The sequence below is a fragment of the Oncorhynchus gorbuscha genome, linkage group LG09, assembly GCF_021184085.1.
Source record: "Oncorhynchus gorbuscha isolate QuinsamMale2020 ecotype Even-year linkage group LG09, OgorEven_v1.0, whole genome shotgun sequence".
Lineage (NCBI taxonomy): Eukaryota > Metazoa > Chordata > Actinopteri > Salmoniformes > Salmonidae > Oncorhynchus > Oncorhynchus gorbuscha.
This window is the reverse complement of record NC_060181.1, coordinates 69,399,292-69,425,074: the sequence shown is the minus strand read 5'-3', so window position 1 is coordinate 69,425,074 and position 25,783 is coordinate 69,399,292. Positions and strand designations below refer to the sequence as shown.

Genomic DNA, 25,783 nt, shown 5'->3' with positions numbered 1-25,783 from the left:
AAAGATTCAGATATTTTTTTTTATAACCCAATCCTGATTTGTACTTCTCCACAACTTTGGCCCTGACCTGTTTGAAGAGCTCAGTGGTCTTCATGGTGTCGCTTGTTTGGTAGTGCCCCTTGCTTAGTTGTGTTGCAGACTCTGAGACCTTTCAGAAGTATTATATATATATATATATATATATATATATATATATATATATATATATTAGGATTAGATGTCGACTGATTAATCGGAATGGCCGATTAATTAGGGCCGATTTCAAGTTTATATAACAATCGGAAATCGGTATTTTTGGGCGCCGATTTGCCAATTTTTTATTATTATTATTATTATTTTTTAATACCTTTATTTTACAAGGCAAGTCAGTTCAGAACACATTCTTATTTTCAATGACTGCCTAGGAATGGTGGGTTAACTGCCTCGTTCAGGGGCAGAACAACAGATTTTCACCTTGTCAGCTCGGGGGACCCAATCTTGTAACCTTACAGACCTGCCTCTCTCTCGTTGCACTCCACAAGGAGACTGCCTGTTACACAAATGCAGTAAGCCAGGGTAAGTTGCTAGCTAGCATTAAACTTATCTTATAAAAAACAATCAATCATAATCACTAGTTAACTACACATGGTTGATGATATTACTAGATATTATCTAGCATGTCCTGCGTTGCATATAATCTGACTGAGCATACAAGTATCTAAGTATCTGACTGAGCGGTGGTAGGCAGAAGCATGCACGTAAACATTCATTCAAACAGCATTTTCGTGTGTTTTGCCAGCAGCTCTTCATTGTGCGTCAAGCATTGCGCTGTTTATGACCTCAAGCATATCAACTCCCGAGATGAGGCTGGTGTAACCGATGTGAAATGGCTAGCTAGTAAGCGTTTCAAATGTCACTCGCTCTGAGCCTTCTAGTAGTTGTTCCCCTTGCTCTGCATGGGTAACACTGCTTCGAGGGTGGCTGTTGTGTTGCTGGTTCGAGCCCAGGGAGGAGCGAGGAGAGGGACAGAAGCTATACTGTTACACTGGAAATACTAAAGTGCCTGTAAGAACATCTAATAGTCAAAGGTTAATGAAAAACAAATGGTATAGAGGGAAATAGTCCTATAATTCCTATAATAACTACAACCTAAAACTTCTTACCTGGGAATATTGAAGACTCATGTTAAAAGGAACCACCAGCTTTCATATGTTCTCATGTTCTGAGCAAGGAACTGAAGCGTTAGCTTTCTTACATATTGCACTTTTACTTTCTTCTCCAACACTTTTTGCATTATATAAACCAAATTGAACATGCTTCATTATTTACTTGAGCCTAAATTGATTTTATTTATGTATTATATTAAGTTAAATAAGCGTTCATTCAGTATTGTTGTAATTGTCATTATTACAAATAAAAAAATATATTTTTAAAAATCCTGCGATTAATCGGTATCTGCTTTTTTGGTCCTCCAAAAATCGGTATCGGCGTTGAAAAAAATCATAATCGGTCGACCTCTACTTGAGATCATGTGACACTTAAATAAAGTCCACCTGTGTGCAATCTAACTAATTATGTGACTTCTGAAGGTAATTGGTTGTACCAGATCTTATTTAGGGGCTTCATAGGAAAGGGGGTGAATATATATGCACGCACCACTTTCCCATTTTTTTAAAACAATTTTTAAAATTTCACTTCACCAATTTGGACTATTTTGTGTATGTTCATTACATGAAATCCCCCCCAAAAACAATATAGGAAGAACGCCAAGGTTGATGAATACTTTTACAAGGCACTGTAAATAGAATCCTTATGTAATAGGGGAAATGTGTTTGTTTTTTGACAATGTTGGGTTATATATATTCTTTTAAATTACATTTTGAATCATGCTAATTAGTCACAAGACCGACTGTATATTCTGGATCAAAATGGGGCTTAGGTGGTGGCTGTGGCTGGGGGCATGGCAGTGGGTGTGGCCATTGGTGCGATTTTAAAGCGATTTTCCTGCAATTCTACACATTTTGCCATGGCTTATGCTATGCTTACAAAATCAATGACCAAAACACTCCTGAATGCATAATGTTTCGAATTTTAGATTCTCCCTGACTGTCTAGCCTTTATTTTGGTAATTATGAGTTCTCAAAGAGGACCATATTTAAAAATATATATTTTGTTTTTTTACAGTTTGGACATGGGTGGGCTGCCTAACAAAACAGTTAGGCAGCCCACCCAAGACTTTTCTATGCAAAAAACCCTGAGTTCCAAAAAGAAAACACGTTTAATGCTTGGATGTCAGAGATCAGGAGGATTTCCATAACAGTCAGAGCCTACTGAGCCAGAGCTGTTACCCCTGGGGTGGCCCACAACACAGCAACACTACACTGTGTTAGAGTAGAGAGGAAAAGGCTGGAGCTGGGGCTCAGGCTTGACATCAGGACACGGTTTGATGAATAGCTTCCTCATTCTAGTGACAGGCTAGTGAGCTGTGAGTATTCCAGCCGGCCGGGCCCAGCTCAGCCTTCTGGGGTAATTATAACAGATTAAAATATTCTTGATGGTTGTACTCTTGTGAAGAGTAGATGACATTAGATCAGCCGAGCGAGAGCCGAGTGAGGAGGATGAAGACTTAATAGATTAATAGTTACTTTGAACTCATCATTATCTTAAAAAAATATATTTCTACTGATTTAAATGGCAATTGAATAATTGATAGTTAAAATCATTGATACATGTGTAGTAATGAGGAGTAGTAAGCCTGACTTGAAACATCTACCTCATGCTGAGATAGATATCGTGATACTTAGTGCAAAATGTATTTGACAAAATGAGGGATGGAGCTATCATTTAGAGTAGAATTTTCATTATGGATTCAGGGTAGTAGTAGCAGCATGCTTTATCTTAACTGTGGGCAGATAATCTTGTAATTGCTAACAAAAAGTGCTACGATACAGGTATTACAAATAACAGCATTGTTTCTCTCACCAGCTCCATCTCGTCCACAAGTAGAGTTCTCATCGCTGAAGTCCCCACAGTCGTTGTCCCCATCGCAGGCCCAGTGGTCTGGGATACACCTCCCACTGGAGCACTGGAACTGGGTGTTGGAGCAAGAGTGGACACAACCAACCTCGTCACTACCATCTCCACAGTCATCATCTAGGGATACAGAAGAAAAAGAGTAAGTGTGACTGACTAGGTTTGACTCCTGCATATCATTAAACTGTGTTAGCATGCTAAGCTAAAACCTATGCATTAGCTTGGGGAGGTAACATAAGTTTTCACTTACAGGCAAGGTTATAGTACTCAGCGCATGGGTGTGGTTTTCCAAACCACTTTAGTTACATAAGGAGACAGTGGTTGATTTCAAATTTGTGGGTTATATGAAATGTACAGTAGCTCAGTGTTTCTCAACTTCTGTCCTTAAGTATTCTGACGTCAAAGTTGCTCATCTTTATTGAAGCTCTGTATAATCATACCAGATTCTCAAGGATGGTCGTTGAGGGAGAAACTGCTATAGGTTTTCAGTAGAAACGTACCTGAATCACAATGCCACTTGACACTGATGCATCTCCCATTGGAACAGCTGAACTGGGTGAGGGGCTCACAGGTCGGGAATGCTGTAGACACAAAGGTAGAGAGACAATCAACTATAGTTATCTAAACCTCAAACCCATAGGGCCACATTCATTCTGAAAATACATTGTCTGAAACTCATTACAAACACTTGCTTGCTTACGAACCTTGCCCAACGATGCAGAGTTAAAAAATAATAATAAAAAATGAAATACAAAAGTATGGAGCTATATTCAGGGAGTACTAGTATCAGATCAATTCAGAGGTACAAGGTATTTGAGGTAGATATGTACATGAAGGCAGGGTAAAGTTACTAGGCATCCGAATAGATAATAATAAGAGTAAAATAAAGAACAGAATAGAAGCAGCAAATGAAGAGTGTAAAAGTGTGTGTATGTACAGTATGTGTGTATTATGAATCCCCATTAGCTGCTGCCTATGTTTGTGTTGCTTCACAGTCCCCGCTGCTCCATAAGGTGTATTTTTATCTGTTATTTAAATCTGATTCTAATGCTTGCATCAGTTACCTGATGTGGAATAGAGTTCCATGTAGTCATGGCTCTATGTAGTACTGTGCGCCTCCCATAGTCTGTTCTGGACTTGGGGACTGTGAAGAGACCCATGTATTGTGTGGTATGCATGGGTGTCTAAGCTGTGTGCTAGTTGTTTAAACAGACAGCTCTGTGTCTACGTGTATGTGTGTTGTGTCGGTATGTGTGTGTGTGTTGTGTGTGTGCGCACATGTAGTGTATGTGAATGTGTGAGGGTTTTGTGTGGGAGTGAGTGTAGTGTGTGTGAGTGAATACGTGGAGTGTATATAAAGTCTATTGAGTGTGCGTAGGGTCAGTGCAAGATTGAGTCAGTGCAGATAGTTTGGGTACCATTAATTGACTATTTAGCAGTCTGGCTATTTAGCAGTCTTATGGCTTCGAGGTAGAAGCCGTCTCGGATCCTATTGGTCCGAGAGCCGATACTCCCGTACAGTTCGCTGGACGGTAGCAGAGTGAACAGTCTATGGCTTGGGTGGTTGGATTGTTTGGCAATTTTTCAGGCCTATGACGCCTACTGATATAGTGGTCCTGGATGGCGAACAGCCCAGTGATGCACGGGTGGTGCAATTGCCATACCAAGTGGTGATGCAGCCAGTCAAGATGCTCTCGAAGGTGCAGCTGTAGAACTTTGAGGATCTGAGGACCCATGACAAGTCTTTTCAGTAATGCCGTGCCCTCTTCACGACTTTGCGGGTGTGTGTGGACCATGTTAAGTCCATAGTGATGTGGACTCCAAGGAACTTGAAGCTCTTGACCCGCTCCACAACAGCCCCGTTGATGTGGATGGGGGCATGCACCCCCCTCTTTCTCCTATAGTCCTTCTCCTATAGTCCACGACGTTGAGGGATAAGTTGTTGTCCTGGCACCACACTGCTAAGTCTTTGACCTCCTCCCTGTAGGCTGATTCATCGCCGTTGGTGATCAGGCCTACCACAGTTGTGTAGTCAGCAAACTTGATGGTGTTGGAGTCATGAGCGGCCACGCAGTCGTGGGTGAACAAGGAGTACAGGATGGGCCCCTGTGTTGAAGGTCAGCGTGGCGGAGGTGTTGTTGCCTACCCTTACCACATGGGGCCGGCCCGTCAGGAAGTCCAGGATCTCGTTGCAGAGGGAGGGGTTCAGAACCCTAGTCCTCACTACTCATCATTTTGACTATATGTGTATTGCAGGCCGAAATAAATTATCTGCAGCAAGTTAAGAGCTACCGCAACACTGAATGTTATGATAAACACATGAAAAATCATGGAAATATGCCTAACGAATATGCTAATACTGGATGCAATTGTGGCTGTTGTAAATGGCACCCTTAATTTGCATGCACCTTTTGGACAGGGCGTTATGTATACTGTATGTGCGAGTGATGCTTGTTTTCAGGTAGAAAAGCTCATTTAGGACTCAATTGATCATAACTCATATTTAAGTCTGATCAATGAGACCTGCAAAAAAATCCAGATTCAGGTTAACACGAAACATCTAATTAAATCGGAGACGGAAAGAACATGATTCATCCACAGATGTTTTGGGTTAATCCAAAATAATGTAGAGAAATAATGCCTCTGCTTTAATCAATAAAAGAGAGTGGCAGCTGCGTCAGTACAACAACACAGACAGTTTTCCCATTGGGAGTTTAGCGTGGCTCACCGCTCGGTGGAAAAACACACCACCTAAACACACCAGCTAGTGCTGCTTTGACAGACAGTGTCTCTGCTAGCTAACTGCTGAAAACCAATTAACACCATGGTAATTAAACAACATCTGCTCCTTACTTCTTCCAGTGTGGTCAAGGAGATACCATAGCTAACTTTCTCTAACTGCTGTTGATGGTGCTGGTATATTCCACCGCCTCAGAGTGCCAATGTGAATCTGCGCATATGGATGTGTCATACCCCTAAATACTTGTGATCTGCATTTGTATTCCCGTCACATTCAACCTAGTTTCAATTTCTGGTTATACAATTTTTGAGATATTTCTATTACAGGGCAGGAGCTTTATTAAACTCAGAGACTTAATTGTAATTGATTCTTTGGAATCCCTATTGCTACAGACACCTAGGGTGTTAGTTAGGACACAGTGAATGTTCACCACATATATATACACAAAAGTATGTCTAAACCCCTTCAAATTAGTGGATTAGGCTGTTTCAGCCACACCCATTGCTTACAGGTGTATAAAATTGAGCGCACAGCAACGCAATCTCCATAGACAAACATTAGCAGTAGAATGGCCTTAAAGAGCTCAGTGACTTTAAACTTGGCACCGTCATAGGATGCCACCTTTCCAACAAGTCAGTTTGGCAAATGTCTACCCTGAGAGAGCAGTAAGTGCTGTAAGTGCTGTTATTGTGAAGTAGAAACGTCTAGGAGCAACAACAGCTCAATCGCGACGTGATGCTTCAGGTTTTAAAAACCCACCGTTGCTGCAGTGGAGAAAATTGAGCTTCCAGAGACTCTGTGGGAACTCCTACAGCGCAGTAATGCCTGAGGAATCTCAGACAACACTATGAGAGACAATATGTTTTGCAGCGCAGCTTGATTATGACTGAATGAAGTCGAGCATGAACTTTAATTACAGCCTACACCCTGGCTGTTTGTGACTGTGTATTGAAGCAGCTTAGTAAGCACACAAAGGAGTCAGAGACGATACAACACTATGCAGGGCCTTGCACTGATCATCAGAGATTGCCATGTGCCATCTTCACCACAAACAGTGAAGGGGCAGGATGTTTTAAAACCCTTTTAAAGGTGTTTTCCCAGTTTTTTTACGATCTGTAAGTAATTAAACTATTTCCACCTCACATCACTAAATATGTAACTTAGGGCCTGGAAAGCTCCCTATGCATGAAAGTCACACAAAAGTATAGTTATGAGATTAGACTAGTGTACCAGAAAGATAACAAGTTACAGTATAGCCAGTTGAAATCAGGTACTGTAAAAATAAATATGAAAACAAAATAAACTGTTGGGTCATAAAAATGGCAAGCACTACTACCAACTTACTTTGGTATAAGTTTTGATACACTGTGTAATTCTGCCACACTAAAATGTGTTTTTTTTATGCTATAAGTGTTATTTCGCAGCATCATTCTAACTCCCCTTAATCAGTGAGTAAGAAGTGAATGCTCAGCTCCTGGCCCTAAGGACTCAAGGCTATTTAATAATGTAACTGCTAAAACTCACATGAGTGAAACAAGCAATGTAAGAGAGACAACAAAGTATTCAAGGAACTAGTAAATTAAGAAATAGCTTTAAGGGAGATTTTTGTAGGAAAATTAGATTTAGGGAAAACAGTTTGAAAACAGTGTCAGATAGATAGCAAGGACATCACAATAAATATATTATTATTTCGACAAATAATAAGCACACTGGTACACTCATGCAACCCCTTCACAAATAAGACTATGCCAATTAGAAGGTTACCCAATAGCCTGCTCATTAATCATATTCAACAACCTTTGTTTGTTCAATTGGATATTGCATTTTACTTTTCAGAAATTAGCTAAGAACAAGCCTTTTTACTCCTTAAAAAGAGGAAAGCACTATATTTTAATAGAAATATAACCAAACGGCTGCTGTGCACTAGACAAGAACACACACTAAGAGTTCAGACAGCCAAGCTAGCATTCTGTTGTCTCACCAGGAGGCATATTTTGAAATACTTTTAAGGCTTCTCTGGTGTAGTTGGGTCACTAAAAGACTAGCTGTCTTTTCCACTGAACCATTTCCTCTGAGCTACACCTCACAGCGGTATGTCCTTTTCTTTTCCTCTCAAGGTTGGGGATGAGGTCAATAGAATCTTCAGATCTGACAGTGTCATCGTAAATGTGGTCACATCTTCTTTGAAAGCCTCTCTTGGCGTTTAAAAACTCAGCACTGTCCTTCCGTTCCAAAAACATAAACAGCAGAGAGTGTTTGTTCTGATTTGGTCTACTAGGTCGTTTTAGTGTGAATAATCTTACAGGGCTGAAACCTAACTTGAGATACTCACCCTTAACGATCATACATAATCAAAAACTGAGTTTATCGGCAGGATTCAGGGCCATATAATGCAGACTGAGAGTCTGACTCACCACAGGAGGAAGTCTCATCGGACATGTCCCCGCAGTCGTCGTCTCGGTCGCAGCGCCAGGCCTGGGGGATACAGCGTCCGTTCCGACAGGAGAACTGGTTGGGCTGACAGGCCTGGGCTGAGAAAGAGAAAGGCATGGAAGACAGCAGAGCATTTGTAATTCAATCACATGGGTTTTAAGTTAAAGCCAGACATGTTCAGCCCCCTACTGATCATTCAATCATATGGCATCTCAATGTCAGGCCTGTGGAGCTTAAGTTGATCTCTCCATGACAGATATATCACATATATCAAGTCTGCAGTAAACGAGCAGAGCCCTTAAACTAACCTTTCAGTCACATACAGTGACACATTTTGTTGTTTCGGCTCTGTACTCCAGCACTTTGGATTTGAAATGATACAATGACTATGAGGTTAAAGTGCTAACTGTCAGCTTTAATTTGAGGGAATTGTCATCCCTATCGGGTGAACCGTTTAGAAATGACAGCATTTTCTATACATAGTCCCCCAAAAGTATTGGGACAAACTCCCTTATACACTACATGACCAACATGATCAAACATATGTGGACACGTGCTCATAGAACATCTCATTCCAAAATCATGGGCATTAATATGGAGTTGGTCCCCCTCTTTGCTGCTATAACAGCCTCCACTCTTTTGGGAAGGCTTTCCACTAGATGTTGGAACATTGCTGCAGGGACTTGCTTCCATTCAGCCACAATAGCATTAATGAGATCGGGCACTGATGTTGGGCAATTAGGCCTGGCTCGCAGTCGGCGTTCCAATTCATCCCAAAGATATTAAATGGGGTTGAAGTCAGGGCTCTTTGCAGGCCAGTCAAGTTCTTCCAAACCGATCTCGACAAACCATTTCTGTGGGGACCTCAACCTCATTTAACAGGAAAGGGCCTTCCCCAAACTTGCCACAAAGTTGGAAGCACAGAATCGTCTAGATGCTGTAGCGTAAAGATTCCCCTTCACTGGAACTAAGGGGCCTAGCCCAAACCATGAAAAACAGCCCCTGACCATTATTCCTCCTCCACCAAACTTTACAGATGGCACTATGCTTTGGGGCAGGTAGCGTTCTCCTGGCATCCGCCAAACCCAGATTCTTCCGTAGGCTGCCAGATGGTGAAGTACACTCGGCCAAAACAAAGAGATAGAAAACATAGACTTTCCCACCCGAGTCACACCCTGACATAACAAAACATAGAGAATAATAAGGATCTCTAAGGTCAGGGCATGACACTGTCCCAATACTTTTGGAGCTCAGTGTATACTCAATGTCTGTGAACAGAGACAGACATGCAACGACAGCACAGCACCAGGACAGCACATGGGCAGTGTTCTCTTGGTGGTGCTGTGTGTTTAACATGCATGTCATTCTGATGACAAGGTAACATTTATCACCCATTGATTGATCCTGGAAGGCTCACAACTTTTAAGAGGCAAGGCTGGCAACTTGGCTGTTAGGTGTGAAGGGAAAAAAGCCACTATGGTATGGACAGACGTAAGTGATTCTGACAATAACTCAATAGCAGGAAAAGTTACCTTCTGAGAGTGCTAAACTTCTCTGACTCTGAGCTTTCACATGAGATTGATCACACTGACTGTGGCTGCTGGCTTGTATAGTGTCGCAAGACATGACTAGGAATGTTTGACTACCCTGCTATTTGATGCTTTGATGTGCAGAAACCTTTCTGCGGAGGAAGTTGAAGTTGCTAGGGGGTAGATATTTGCATTCTTTAACTATACATAGTCCACTTGACTAAGTGAAGTGTACCACATCAATTTATAATCATAGCTTAGAAAATGCCAGTGACATACAGTATACTACATAACACAATGCAATTGCCGGACTGCAGATCTGAGAAAAAGCTGAGGTATTGTATCAGTTACCTGAACATGTGGTGTTGGACTCATCCTCATTGTTCCCACAGTCATTAGTTCCGTCACACAGCCATCTCTTAGGGATGCAGCGATTATTGAGGCACTTGAACTGGTCTATGGGACAACTGTGGTTGGCTGAAATACACAGACACTCATATCATCTTAGCACCATTTCATTTGTGGGATGAAATTTGCCTGGTAAAGGACTTACAAACCTGACATTTACCGTTTCTGACTTGAAGAGTTCAGTACAAATGACAGACAGCAATGCGAAGCAGGAATTTGGGTCAGAATGTCTCAAATCTTGTTAGATAGAAGGCATGCAGACATTCCAGCAGGGCAGATAATAGATTTTGCAAATCTGATCATTCTGGCAGAAGATTACATTATAGTATATTTCATAGTGAGAAATGAGTCAGCATCCAAGCGTCTAACATGGTGTTTATCTTATTGATTCAATCAACAGCCAATTCTCTTCTGAGGAAAATAGATGGGGAAGAAAGGAGAGGAGTGGGCAATATTCACCAGCTTTGAATCATACAGTATCAATGACGTTTAGCGAGATAAAAGTTGATAGCAAAAAAGGACCAACTTATGCAACGTTGCATGGTAAGTGGTGTGTGTGAATGTTTGTGTGTGTATGTGTGCGTGTGTGTGTGTGTGTGTGTGTGCAGGACAGAGACAACAGACAGATAAATACACACAGCAGTTATGGGGCTCCTCGTCACTTCCATCCATACAGTCATCATCTCCGTCACACTTCCATGACGCACGGATACAGCGATGGTTACGACACTGAAACTCATCGCTCTTACAGAGCTGTGGCTCCACCCCCCCTGATGACACTTAATTAACAGACATAACAGAGAAAAGTACTTTAATAACAGAAACAGACTTGAGCCAAATTAAACCACAGTGGAATTAATTCCATTGAAAAGTCAAGCATACAAAATAATCACAAAATATTTGTGAGAGAAAACCATGTTCATTTCGTAGCTTGTCTACAGTGCAATTGTACTACTCTGGCTAATTCACTTCATGGTTCTACTATACCTAAGCAGGTGACATTGTTCTTCTCCAGGAGCTGGTTGTCAGCACAGGCACACACTCGGCCCCCTGGGATAGAGAGGCAGAGGGTACCGCATCCCCCATAATTCACTCTGCATGCATTGTCACCTGGAATTACAGAGTAGTACCATTATTTACAGGAAATCATATTCTTCTAAAACATTATTATTGTATTTTGTCATGTTTCTCTTTTGATGTTCCGTCTGTCGTCGTCTCTCTCTCTCTATGAACAACGGAACAACAAGGTCAATGTGAACTGTGAAGAAACACACATGAAATATATCCTTAATACAAAAGCCATTTCCTGTTTGAGAAGGATGTGCCAGGTGGGTGCCACATCATCTATAACCACACGTCAAATGAATTATTGGGGACATTGTGGAGTGGAGCCATTTGACATTTTTATTCTTTCAGGAAAATAATTTGTCTTTTAGGACAAAGCCAACCGTTCTCAAGAGAGAAGAAACTGTCTTTGTGTGAAGAAACTGTCACTTATAAAGTTGAGGCATGGAGTCCATTGTTGGTTTTGTTTAGTGTAAGGTCCAAAGGCAATGCCTGAGCCAATGAGATAAAGGTTTCTGTTTTGTGAGAGCCAATCAGTAATACTCAGAGGACAGCAGGGACAATTAATCTCTTTGGTGACATGAGTTTTGGAGGAATGGCCAGCGAAATTCTTCTTTCCCCCATGCTGAGAATTAGAACTCATACTGCCAGCTGTATTCTCCATCACTCTTTCTCTGCATCACATCCTTGGCATACCACAATCCTACGCCACTCTAACAAACTGTATTAAGAGGACTGGCCACCCCACATAGCCTGGTTCCTCTCTAGGTTTCTTCCTAGGTTTTGGCCTTTCTAGGGAGTTTTTCCTAGCTACCGTGCTTCTACACCTGCTTTGCTTGCTGTTTGGGGTTTTAGGCTGGGTTTCTGTACAGCACTTTGCGATATCAGCTGATGTACTAAGGGCTATATAAATAAATTAGATTTGATATTATTTTGATGTGAAACAATAGAAATTATTACACAAATGAAAAACCCACAAGCAGTGAATAATCTCAAAATGCCCCTTATCTTAATCCATTGATTACCAAGTAGATAATTAGTGTTGGTACTTTCTCTGTTTCTGAGAGGAGATGACAGTAATCACGCTTCCCCTTGCTCCACGTGTACACAGTCGGGAACACTAAACAGTGATTCACCGACGCATCCGCAGGATAACAAGGGTTCTACCTGCTGTGAGCAGGGCTGGCCCGCCTATTAACCAGGCGGCAGATTGGCGAGGGCGGCATTTTCCGAGCTCAATTGACCAAGACGCACCTCCAACAACACATAAAACCTCACATAACTTTTCCCAAAAACAATTACAATTTCTCTCACCCAGTGGTACAGAATATAGGCTATTTAGGTGAGCGCAGATGCCGCCCCGTGATAAAGAGTGCCCACTTTGTCAAAGGCAGGGGCACAAAATATTTCGCTTGTCCAGTGCACCAGGGTGCTGTTGGAGACACCGCTGCGGCGCTTTACCAACGTTCCGTAAGAAAATATCTAACAGCAATCATGTAGACTATAGCTTATGGTAGAAAGAGTATGTGCCATTTTCTGTAGCCTAACTTATGAAATTGTCACATTTTACATCATACACGTTTCGCCGATCAAATAGCCTTACCCAAATGGCGCCTAACGTAAACCGCGCCCAATCAAATAAAAAAGGAGCTTCGATGTGAATATGACACCATATCCTAAAAACAGGACCGGTCAAAGTTAAATGGGCAATATGAAATGGAAAATCAGGTGACTCTCAGGTGCTGTCCAGGAGTTTCACCCCGTGGGCTAAATTGTCATAATAATCAGGGATTTCAAATAAAACGTATTTATAGATCCGTTTTTACATCAACAGATGTCACAAAGTGGTTATACAGAAAGCCAGCCTAAAACCCCAAACAGCAAGCAATGGTTTCAAGTTTGTATCCGTAAATTGATGATCATAGTGAAAAATAATATACGTATGCATTTCCCGCTGTGTAAACACATTGATTCTCATTGCAAACAAATTCAGGATATATTCTGATAACGTTGGACATAAATTGGAGATGAAAAAAAGTTAGGTAGTTGATATTCAGAGCTTAAATAGCCAAAATCTTTAGTCACAGGAATCAGGACTAACAAAGCCAATGCAACTGATGTTTTACAAACGGTAGGCCTACCACATGGATGGGCATTCATAAAATTCAATTTTGGGCTGTCACTGTAGACCAGGGTTGCCCAAACTCGGTCCTAGCCGACAGTTTTTTTGCTTGATGATGAATTTGTGAAACCCTACTGTAGGAAGGGTAAACGAAGGGTAAACACAGACTAACGGCGACGTCTAGCAGACATCTTTTTTTCTCTTCATTTTATTGGTACAGTCCGGACCGGACTTGATTTCCGGACCAAATCTGAACCAATCACAAATATATTTTATAATCTTAACCAATGTCATTTAGTAAAATTATCATGTGGTTTTCATTATTGGACTCCTGTATTTTTTAAAACAGATATTGACGTAGGCAGACATTGTAAACAGACATTGTAAAAAATAAAGGTTAAAACAAATCAAATAAATAAACATTCAAAGATGATTGAAAAGTGAAGTGACCGAAAAAAAACGAAACTCCTTAATCACACATTTTCACTACTAATTATGTGTAAAATGGGAAATTACAACTCCGTAAAATGTTGTTGACCTCTAAAACATCATTTTGGAATGATACAATTATGAAAATGTTATTATTTTATCATTTTAGGAAATATGCTTAATGCAATTTAGTCAAAGCTAGCTATTATGAACAATGAATAAATATTGTTATGTGATTTTTATTGTCTGTGCAAATTATTGCGTAATCTCAAACTGCGTGTATTTTTCCATTTGCTTCAGAGGAGAAACCCAACTGCCACGAATGATTTATCATCGAATAGATATGTGAAAAACACCTTGAGGATTGATTCTAAACAACGTTTGCCATGTTTCTGTCGATATTTTGGAGTTAATTTGGAAAAAAGTTCGGCGTTGTAATGACTGAATTTTTTTTTTTTTCTTAGCCAAACGTGATGAACAAAACGGAGCGATTTCTCCTACAGAAATAATCTTTTTGGAAAAACTGAACATTTGCTATCTAACTGAGAGTCTCCTCGTTGAAAACATCCGAAGTTCTTCAAGGGTAAATGATTTTATTTGAATGCTTTTCTTGTTTTTTTGAAAATGTTGCCTGCTGAATGCTAGGCTTAATGCTATGCTAGCTATCAATACTCTTACACAAATGCTTCTGTAGCTATGGTTGAAAAGCATATTTTGAAAATCTGAGATGACAGTGTTGTTAACAAAAGGCTAAGCTTGTGAGCCAATATATTTACTTCATTTCATTTGCGATTTTCATGAATAGTTAACGTTGCGTTATGGTAATGAGCTTGAGGCTATGATTACGCTCCCAGATACGGGATTTCTCGACGCTAGAGGTTAAGGCTAAATAAAAATATTTTTCTGAAAGATAAAGGGATACATATTCTGTTGCATATTCAGTTAGCTCTTCTTTCATATATTAAATTGTGAAAAAACAAAAAACCTAAAATGAGCCTAACTTTAAAATCTGGAAAATAAGTATTTTAGACTATTCTAGTGTTGTGGGGGTATAGGAGGGTGGCCATTTTTTTGGTCTCACCTAGGTCGGCAGAACGGCCAGGACTGGACCTGGCTGTGAGGGCCTACAGTTCTGCACCATCAACCAACTGCATCATGCATCTCTCTCTTCTTCTATCTATGAATCTACCCACAACAGGAACATATCATCATCCACCACACAGACAGCAGGCAGCACTATGTTGAGTCAGTCATTCATTTCCATAGAGTAGAAATCAAAGTCAAATTGCTGCCACTGTCAATGTATGCAACATCTTACGCAAGCCATGAAATGTCACTACACAAAATACCCCATAATGTTAAAGTAGACTTGTGTTTTTCAAAAATGTTACCAATTAATTAATAATGAAAAGCTGAAATGTCTTGAGTCAGTAAGTCACCCCTTTGTTATGGCAAGCCTAAATAAATTCAGGAGTAAAAATTAGCTTAAAACCTTGTCACGTGTGAGTTCCAAATGATCTCTAACGGTCGCCCATTACGAGTGTGATGTCAGAATGCATTCACTGTTCCAAAATGTGATTGTTACGTAACAGAACAGTTAACCCACACTGCCTGCTAATTATCTATAGGCTATGTTTCAACTTGTCAATTTCAAATTATTTTCTCAAAACAGTTTCGCCTCATAAATTCACATAGAATTAGCCCATTTTACTGTTGCGGACAATGTAAGTTTAAGGCATTACTGAGCCGGACAAGAGCCCAAGTACAATCGCATTGCCTTAACTACTAATGATAACTTTGGACATGTGTGCGTTACTATCATGTGTGCGTTACTTATTACGTTATCATTATAATTGTCTGTTTATGTGACTTGTTAGAAGGAAACTAGACGTATGTCTCACATCACTAATTCACAGGAACGGAATTTGAACGTAAACATTTGTTTATTAAAATGTGTTTTTTTTGACAGAAATGCCTTCTTGAACATGTGAACTTTCATATGCCTTAATAACAACCTTGTATTTCATCCACAAATACGAATAAAATGGTTAAATTACAAGCCTAGTTGTTTTTTATTGCTAATTAAAGCATACTGTTAGTTAGCTAGCAAACATTAGATTACTCGCTCACTAGCTAACGTTACATGTAATATCTGTGTAGTAATATTGTCATGTTTGTCATTTATTGTCATGTCTTGTCCCTGTGCTCCCCATGCTATTCGTTTCCCTCTGCTGGTCTTGTTTGGTTCTTTCCCTCCTTCTATCCCTCTCTCTCCCCCTCCCTCTCTCACTCTCTCGCTCTCTCTTCTCTCTGTCGTTCCGTTTGCTCCCAGCTGTTCCTATAATCATCATTTAGTCTTCCCACACCTGTTCCCGATCCTTTCCCCTGATTAGATTCCCTATTTATTCCTTTGTGATCCGTTCCTGTCCCGTCGGTTCCTTGTATTGTATTCACCATGCTGTGATTGCGTTTCGCCCTGTCCTGTCGTGTTTTTGCCGTGATTGTGTATCACCCTGTCCTGTCGTGTTTTGTGCCTTCATCAGATGCTGCGTGTGAGCAGGTGTCTCAGTCGACTACGGCCTGCGCCTACCCGAAGCGACCTGCAGTCTGTGGCCGCTTCTCCAGTTGTTTCCCCTCTACAAGTCTAGAGGATTTCTGTTATTCCGTTTTGGACTTTAATAAACTCTGTTTCTGTTAAGTCGCGTTTGGGTCCTCTTTCACCAGCATGACAAATATTATTAGAATCAGAATCCATTTGCATTGCTAGTTATAGCCTAATGTTAGCTAGATAACATTGAACATAGTTTGTTCGCTTTAACTACCTGCAAATTCATGTACAACTATGACAATATTTGTGTTGGTAGTAGTATGAGTTGGGATCATGCCGGGTCATTGTTTAGCTAGCCACATGTCTAAATAAAAGACTCCACTTCGGCCGTATTATTACATGACCCATCAAAGTAGCCAGGTGTGTCTGGGGGTGATCACGGCCATCTATTGTGTTTCATGAACATGTGTACATATCTAGACAATAGTGACCCATCCACTTAGCTAGATGTGGCTGGGGGGGGGGGGGGGGGGGGGGGTTATAGCGTTTCCTTCACATGATCCATCAATCAAGGTAAGTGTCACCTAATACTGATAAAATTTGATAAAATATTTTTATCTGGACACTTTCTGTTTTCGATATTGCAACAGTGCTACACAAGTAACCACAACCATTGACAGGAAAAGTATTCAGACCCCTTGAATTTTTCCACATTTTGTTACAGCCATATTCTAAAATGGATGAAATAAAAACAAATCCTCAACAATCTACACACAATACCCTATCATGACAAAGCTCAAACAGGTTTTTCAGAAATGTTTGCAAATGTATAACAAAAAACAAAAAAAATGTTGCAATGAGACTCTAAATTGAGCTCAGGTGCGTCCTGTTTCCATTGATCATCCATTGATCAGATGTGTCTACAACTTGATTGGAGTCCACCTACGGTAAATTCAATTGATTGGACATGATTTGGAAAGACACACACACCACACTTATATTAGGTCCCTCAGTTGACAGTGCACGTCAGAGCAAAAACCAAGCCATGAGGCCGAAGGAATTGTCCGTAGATGCACAGATCTGGGGACGGATACCAACACATTTCTGCAGCATCGAAGATCCTCAAGAATACAGTGGCCTCCATCATTCTTAAATGGAAGAAGTTTGGAACCACCAAGACTTTTGCTAGAGCTGGACGCCTGGCCAAACTGAGCAATCAGGGGAGAAGGGACTTGGTCAGGGAGGTGACCAAGAACATGATGGTCACTCTGACAGAGCTCCAGTGTTCCTCTGTGAATATGGGAGAACCTTCCAGAAGGACAACCATCTCTGCAGCACTCCACCAATCAGGCCTTTGTGGTAGATTGGCCAGACGGGAGCCACTCCTCAGTATAAGCACATGACAGCCCAGTTGGAGTTCGCCAAAAGTCATCTAAAGCCACTCAGACCATGCGAAACAAGATTCTCTGCTCTGATGAAACCAAGATTGAAATCTTTCTCTAAATATCAAGCATCACGTCTGGAGCAAACCTGGCACCATCCCTACTGGGAAGCATGGAGGTGGCAGCATTATGCTGTGGGAATGTTTTTCAGCAACAGGGACTGGGAGACTAGTCAGGATTGAGGCAAATATGAACGGAGCAAAGTACTGAGAGATCCTTGATGAAAACATGCTCCAGACTGGGGCGAATGTTCACCTTCCAAAAAGACAAGAACCCAAAGCACACAGCCAAGACAAAGCAGCAATAGCTCCGGGACAAGTTTCTGAATGTCGTTGAGTGGCCTAGTCAGAGCCCGGACTTGAACCCGATCGAAAATCTCTGGAGAGACCAGAAAATAGCTGTGCAGCAACGCTCCCCATAAAACCTGAAATAGTTTAAGAGGATTTTCAGAGAAGAAGGGGAGAAACTCCCCAAATACAGGGGTGCCAATCTTGTGGCGTCATAACCAAGAAGACTCGAGGCTGTAATCGCTGCCAAAGGTGTTTCAACAAAGTACTGAGTAAAGGGTGTGAATACTTACAGTTGAAGTCGGAAGTTTACATACACCTTAGCCAAATACATTTAAACTCAGGTTTTCACAATTCCTGACATTTAATCCTAGTAAAAATTCCCTGTCTTAGGTCAGTTAGGATTGCCACTTTATTTTAAGAATTTGAAATGTCAGAATAAAAGTAGAGAGAATTATTTATTTATTTCATCACATTCCCAGTGGGTCAGAAGTTTACACACACTCAATTAGTATTTGGTAGCATTGCCTTTAAATTGTTTAACTTGGGTCAAACGTTTCGGGTAGCCTTCCACAAGCTTCCGACAATGAGTTGGGTGAATTTGGCCCATTCCTGCTGACAGAGCTGGTGTAACTGAGTCAGGTTTGTAAGCCTCCTTGCTCACCCACGCTTTTTCAGATCTGCCCAGAAATGTTCTATGGGATTGAGGTCGAGGCTTTGTGATGGCCACTCCAATACCTTGATTTTTTGTCCTTAAGCCATTTTGCCACAACTTTGGAAGTATGCTTGGGCTCATTGTCCATTTGGAAGATCCATTTGCAACCAAGCTTTAACTTCCTGACTGATGTCTTAAGATGTTGCTTCAATATATCCACATAATTTTCCTACCTCATGATGCCATCTATTTTGTGAAGTGCACCAGTCCCTCCTGCAGCAAAGAACCCAAACAACATGATGCTGCCACCCCCGTGCTTTACAGTTGGGATGGTGTTCTTTGGCTTGCAAGCCACCCTTTTTTCCTCCAACCATAATGATGGTCATTATGGCCAAACAGTTCAATTTGTCTTTCATCAGACCAGAGGACATTTCTCCAAAAAGTACGATCTTTATCCCCATGTGCAGTTGCAAACCGTAGTCTGGATTTTTAACGGTTTGGAGCAGTGGCTTCTTCCTTGCTGAGCGGCCTTTCAGTTTATGTCAATATAGGACTCATTTTACTGTGAATATAGATACTTTTGTACCAGTTTCCTCCAGCACCTTCACAAGGTCCTTTGCTGTTGTTCTGGGATTGGTTTGCACTTTTCGCACCAAAGTACTTTCATCTCTAGGAGACAGAACGTGTCTCTTTCCTGGTTGGTATGACGGCTGCGTGGTCCCAAGGTGTTTATACTTGCTTACTACTGTTTGTACAGATGAACGTGGTACCTTCAGGTGTTTGGAAATTGCTGCCAATGATGAACCAGACTTCTGGAGGTCTACAATTCTTTTTCTGAGGTCTTGGCTGATTTCTTTTCATTTTTTGGTGTGTTTGGACCATATTAATTTGTTGTTGATGTGGACATCAAGGAATTTGAAGCTCTCAACCTGCTCCACTACAGTCCCATTGATAAGAATGGGGACGTGCTCGGTGCTCTTTTTCCTGTAGTCCACAATCATCTCCTTAGTCTTGGTTACGTGGGTACTTTGAAGAATCTCTAAAATAAAATATATTTTTGACTTGTTGAACACTTTTTGGGTTACTACATGATTCCAAATGTGTTATTTAATAGCTTTACTGTCTTCACTATTATTCTACGATGTAGAAAATAGTAAAAATAGAGAAAAACCCTTGAATGAGTAGGTGTGTCATAACCTTTGACTGGTACTGTATGTATTGAGCTTAATGTATTTTCTGTTTTATTCACATTTTCACGTACTGGTGACAAATCATGAATTCCGATTCTTGCATTGATTGTAATGGACACATGATGTGTGTAAAATAATTATATGTAATTAATTATACTCCGGGTGGTGTATCAATACACCCAGTCACTACAAAGATACAGACGTCCTTCTTAACTCAGTTGCCGGAGAGGAAGGAAACCGCTCAGGAATTTCACCATGAGGCCAATTGTGACTTTAAAACAGTTAAAGAGTTTAATGGCTGTGATAAGAGAAAACTTAGGGTGGATCAACTTAGGATGGATCAAGAACATTGTAGTTACTTCACAATATTAACCTAATTGACAGAGTGAAATGTAGAAAACAGCATTTCAAAAGTTGCTACTTTAGTCCGAATCGAGGCAGTCGGTCACATATTTTATGATGTGTGTAAAATATTTTTTGAAGGTTGTACTGATTATGATGACCTAATGCTTAGCTACACCCTCTTAAGCCTTAACCTCACCAAACTCTTTAAGGATTCACATGTGAGGCCATGTAGTTAACACACACCATATAAAATAAAATATTTTTCTTTTGTCTCATTCACAGGATACAGAAGGTGTACAATGCCTTCGGAAAATATTCAGACCTCTTGACTTTTTCACATTTTGTTAGGTTACAGTCTTATTCTAAAATTGATTAAATAGTTTTTCTTCCTCATCAATCTACACATAATACTCCATAATGACAAAGCAAAAATAGGTTTTTAGAAATCTTTGCTAATTTCGAAAAAATTAAGAACTGAAATATTTGATTTACATACAGTTGAAGTTGGAAGTTTACATACACTGAGCTCTGTCAGAGTGACCATCGGGTTCTTGATCACCTCCCTGACCAAGGCCCTTCTCCCCTGATTACTCAGTTTGGCCAGGTGGCCAGCTCTAGGAAGAGTCTTGGTGGTCCAGAACTTCTTCCATTTAAGAATGATGGAGGCCACTGTGTTCTTGGGGACCTTCGATGCTGCAGAAATGTTTTGGTACCCTTCTCCAGATCTGAGCCTCGACACAATCCTGTCTCTGAGCTCTACGGACAATTCCTTCGACCTCATGGCTTGGTTTTTGCTGTGACATGCACTGTCAACTGTGGGACCTTATACAGACAGATGTGTGCCTTTCAAAAATAATGTCCAATGAATTGAATGTACCACAGGTGGACTCCAATCAAGTTATAGAAACATCTCTAGGATGATAAATGGAGGAGAATGCACTGTACATTTAAGATGCCTTAGTACTGTAGATAGATGGTAAGACTTTAATTGAATGTTACATACAGTATATAAGCATTCATAACTTGTTGCATAAAGCCACACATCTGGGCTACCCATAGACTACATAGTGATAGTAGGGGAGGTTTTGTGCTAAGTTGTAGGAACAGGTATCCATAGACTCCATTCTCTGAAGGTAATCTTTATTTATTGGGGATGGTAGAAGGGGAAGTAAAAGCAGACAAACCTTGCTGACTCTGACCATCGTACACACGCAGGCCAAAGAGAGGAGGCCTCTCGCTTCTCAGTAGAGTAACGTCCCCAGAGGTAAGATCCAGCTGGAAAACAGATGCGTTCATGTACTCCGTCCAGAAGATGGAGTTCCGGTAGTGAGAAATTCCAAACGGGTGGTTCAACTGTTTGCCGTTGTACACAACCTGGATGAGAAATCAGAAACCAGTTATCAAAGAACACAACCTGTACACCAGTACTCAAAGACCTGAGATAGTAGAGGTAAGGCAATCCAGAGAAATGGCAGAGATAAATATGGCAATTTTAGAAGACTATAATGGTGACATCCCAGCAGGCAAAGCTGGTTAAAAAGACATCATTATCTGTCTGTAATGACATCATTTCAACCAGTTTTGCCCCTGGAATCCAGCTCCACTCACCTGTCTGCCAGTGCCATTGAGGTGAATCTTCTCTATGTGATCGTAGTAGGCATCACACCAGTACATGGTGCTGGTCCCATGGTCCAATGTGAGGCCGTTGGGCCACAGCATGTTAGACGTGACAAATATCCGTCTGTTAGAGCCATCCATCCACGCTTTTTCTATTCTTCCTATGCTGTCATTGACTTCATCTTCCTCCCAGTCCGTCCAGTACATCCAACTAAAATACACAAACAAAATAGATTTCTTACAATTGAGTAAATATAAAAACTAACAATGTACCATGCCAATCGGGGACTAAATCTGTTTTGCAAACATACAGTGCCTTGAGAAAGTATTCATACCCCTTAACTTATTCCATATTTTGTTGTGGTACAGCCAGAATTAAAAAATATATATTTACAGTTGAAGTTGGACATTTACATACACTTAGATTGGAGTCATTAAAAGTCATTTTTCAACCACTCCACAAATGTATTGTTAACCAACTACAGTTTTGGCAAATCGGTTAGGACATCTACTTTATGCATGACACAAGTAAGTTTTCCAACAATTGTTTACAGACATATTATTTCACTTATAATTCACTGTATCACAATTCCAGTGGGTCAGAAGATTACATACACTAAGTTGACTGTGCCTTTGAACAGCTTGGAAAATTCCAGAAAATTATATCATTGGTTTAGAATCTTCTGATAGGCTAATTGACATAATTAAAGGTCAATTGAAGGTGTACCTGTGGATGTATTTCAAGGCCCACCTTCAAACTCTGTGCCTCTTTGCTTGATATTATGGGGAAATCAAAAGAATTCAGCCAAGACATCAGAAATTGTAGACCTCCACAAGCCTGGTTCATCCTTGGGAGCTATTTCCAAACACCTGAAGGTACCACGTTCATCTGTACAAACAATAGTACGGATGTATAAGCACCATGGGATCACGCAGCCGTCATACCACTCAGGAAGGAGACGCGTTCTGTCTCCTAGAGATGAACGTACTCTGGTGCAAAAAGTGCAAATCAGTCCCAGAACAACAGCAAATGTCCTTGTGAAGATGCTGGAGGAAACAAGTACAAAAGTATCTGTATCCACAGTAAAACTAGTCCTATATTGACATAACCTGAAAGGCCACTCGGCAAGGAAGAAGCCACTGCTCCAAAACCGCCATAAAAAAGCCAGACTACGGTTTGCAGCTGCATATGGAGAAATGTCCTCTGGTCTGATGAAACAAAAATAGAACTGTTTGGCCATAATGACGATCATTATGTTTGGAAGAAAAAGGGGGAGGCTTGCAAGCCGAAGAACACCATCCCAACTATGAAGCACGGGGTGGCAGCATCTTGTTTTGGGGGTGCTTTGCTTCAAAAGGGATGGGTACACTTCACAAAATAGGTGGCTTCATGAGGTAGGAAAATTATGTGGATATATTGAAGCAACATCTCAAGACATCAGTTAAAGCTTGGTCGCAAATGGGTCTTCCAAATGAACAATGACCCCAAGCATACTTCCAAAGTTGTGGCAAAATGGCTTAAGGACAAAAAAATCAAGGTATTGGAGTGGCCATCACAAAGCTCTGACCTCAATCCCATAGAAAATGTGTGGGCAGAACTGAAAATGCGTGGGTGAGCAAGGAGGCCTACAAACCTGACTCAGTTACACCAGCTCTGTAAGCAGGAATGGGCCAAAATTCACCCAACTTATTGTGGGAAGCTTGTGGAAGGCTACCCAAAATGTTTGACCCAAGTTAAACATTTTAAAGGCAATGCTACCAAATGCTAATTACATTTTGTAATTTTCTGACCCACAGGGAATGTGATGAAAGAAATAAAAGCTGAAATAAATCATTCTCTCTACTATTATTCTGACATTTCACATTCTTAAAATAAAGTGGCAATCCTAACTGACCAAAGGCAAGTAATTTTTGCTATGATTAAATGTCGGGAATTGTGAAAAACAGAGTTTAAATATATTTGGCTGAGGTGTATGTAAACTTCCGACTTCAACTGTATTTATTTCACCTTTATTTAACCAGGTAGTCTAGTTGAGAACAAGTTCTCATTTACAACTGCGACCTGGCCAAGATAAAGCAAAGCAGTGAGACACAAACAACAACGCAGAGTTACACATGGAATAAACAAACATGTAGTCAATAATACTGTACAAAAAGTCTATATACAGTGTGTGCAAATGAGGTAGGATAAGGGAGGTAAGGCAATAAATAGGTCATAATGGCGAAATAATTACAATATAGCAATTAAACACTGGAGAGATAGATGTGCAGGTGGAGATACTGGGGTGCAAAGGAGCAAAATAAATAAATAAAATAACAGTATGGGGGATGAGGTAGTTGGATGGGCTATATGCAGATTGGCTATGTACAGGTGCAGTGATCTGTGAGCTGCTCTGACAGCTACTGCTTAAAGTTAGTGAGGGAGATATGAGTCTCCAGCTTCAGTGATTTTTGCAGTTCGTTCCAGTCATTGGCAGCAGAGAACTGGAAGGAAAGGCATCCAAAGGAGGAATTGGCTTTGGGGGTGACCAGTGACATATACCTGCTGGAGCATGTGCTACGGGTTTACCTAACAAAGACTTGTAGATGACCTGGAGAAAGTATAGTATATAGCCCGACGAATATGAAGTGAGGGCCAGCCAACGAGAGCATACAGGTCGCAGTGGTGGGTAGTATATGAGGCTTTGGTGACAAACGGATAGAATCCAACTGTTCCAACTGTTAGAATCACATTTGGCAGTGGTTACAGCTGTGATTCTTTCTGGGTAAGTCTCTAAGAACTTTGCTCAGCTAGATTGAATAACATTGACACACTATTATTTTTTAAATTATTCAAGCTCTGTCAAGTTGGTTGTTGATCATTGCAAGACTGCCATTTTCAAGTCTTGCCATAGATGTTCAAGATGATTTAAGTCAAAACTGTTACGAGGCCACTCAGGAACATTCAACGTCATCTTGGTAAACAACTCCAGTGTATATTTGGCCTAGTGTTTTAGGTTACTGTCAGCTGAAAGATTAATTTGTCTCCCAGTGTCTGTTGGAAAGTAGACTGAACTAGGTTTTCCTCTAGGATTTTGCCTGTGCTTAGCTCTATTCTGTTTCTTTTTATCCCAAAAAACTCACTAGTCCTTGCCTGATGACAAGCATACCCATAGCATGATGCAGCCACAACTATGCTTGAAAATATCAAGAGTGGTACTCAGTGATGTGTTGTGTTGGATTTGCCCCAAACATAACACTTTGTATTCAGGACATAAAGTACATCTCGTTGCCAAGTTTTTTGCAGTTTTACTTTAGTGCCTTTTGTTCAAAAAGGGTGTTTGTTTCGGGGATATATATATTTTTTCAGTACAGGCTTCATTCTTTTCATTCTGTCATTTAGGTCAGTATTGTGGTGTAACTACAATGGTGTTGATCCATCCTCAGTGTTTTCTCCTATCACAGCCATTAAACTCTGTAACTGTTTTAAACTCACCAATGGCCTCGTGGTGAAACAGAGTTAGGAAGGACACCTGTATCTTTGTAGTGACTGGTGTGTTGAAACACCCTTCAAAGTGTAATTAATAACTTAACCATGTCCAAAAGGGGATTTTCAATGTATATAAACCTCCCGGGTCTTTGTGGTTGAATATGCTTGAATTCACTGCTCGACTGGGGTACCATACTTTTATGACGTTGGCCTGGGGGTAGGTTTATGACAGTCATAAATACCTCTTCCCCCCTTGTTCCTCTCTCTACCCTACTGAGGTTACAGCAAAACCCTTGGTTAACATAGAGATTCTGGGAACATCAGAAGATGGGGGGAAATTAACTATATTCCGGTAATGCGTCCAATTGAACATATGCTGTGTTACTTAATGAATATTATGTCAGTTCGGTTGTCATCTGAGACATTCTCATCAATGATAAGATGACAAACTCTACAGTGGAAAGTATACACATCAGAGTTATCGTATTCACA

At 40.7% G+C, this 25,783-nt stretch overlaps 1 protein-coding gene across 1 annotated transcript in view; it reads right to left on the bottom strand.

Annotated features, from left to right (window-relative positions):
* Positions 1-25,783, bottom strand: part of lrp1bb (low density lipoprotein receptor-related protein 1Bb) — a 433,776-nt gene that overhangs the window by 169,589 nt on the left and 238,404 nt on the right. Inside the window, exons 13-20 of the mRNA XM_046364065.1 lie at positions 21,814-22,033; positions 21,390-21,579; positions 11,110-11,232; positions 10,761-10,901; positions 10,066-10,191; positions 8,167-8,283; positions 3,513-3,593; positions 2,962-3,132 (exon numbers count right to left, since the gene is read on the bottom strand). Coding sequence (XP_046220021.1) covers positions 2,962-3,132; positions 3,513-3,593; positions 8,167-8,283; positions 10,066-10,191; positions 10,761-10,901; positions 11,110-11,232; positions 21,390-21,579; positions 21,814-22,033 — 1,169 coding nt within the window. The remainder of the gene's footprint in view (positions 1-2,961; positions 3,133-3,512; positions 3,594-8,166; positions 8,284-10,065; positions 10,192-10,760; positions 10,902-11,109; positions 11,233-21,389; positions 21,580-21,813; positions 22,034-25,783) is intronic.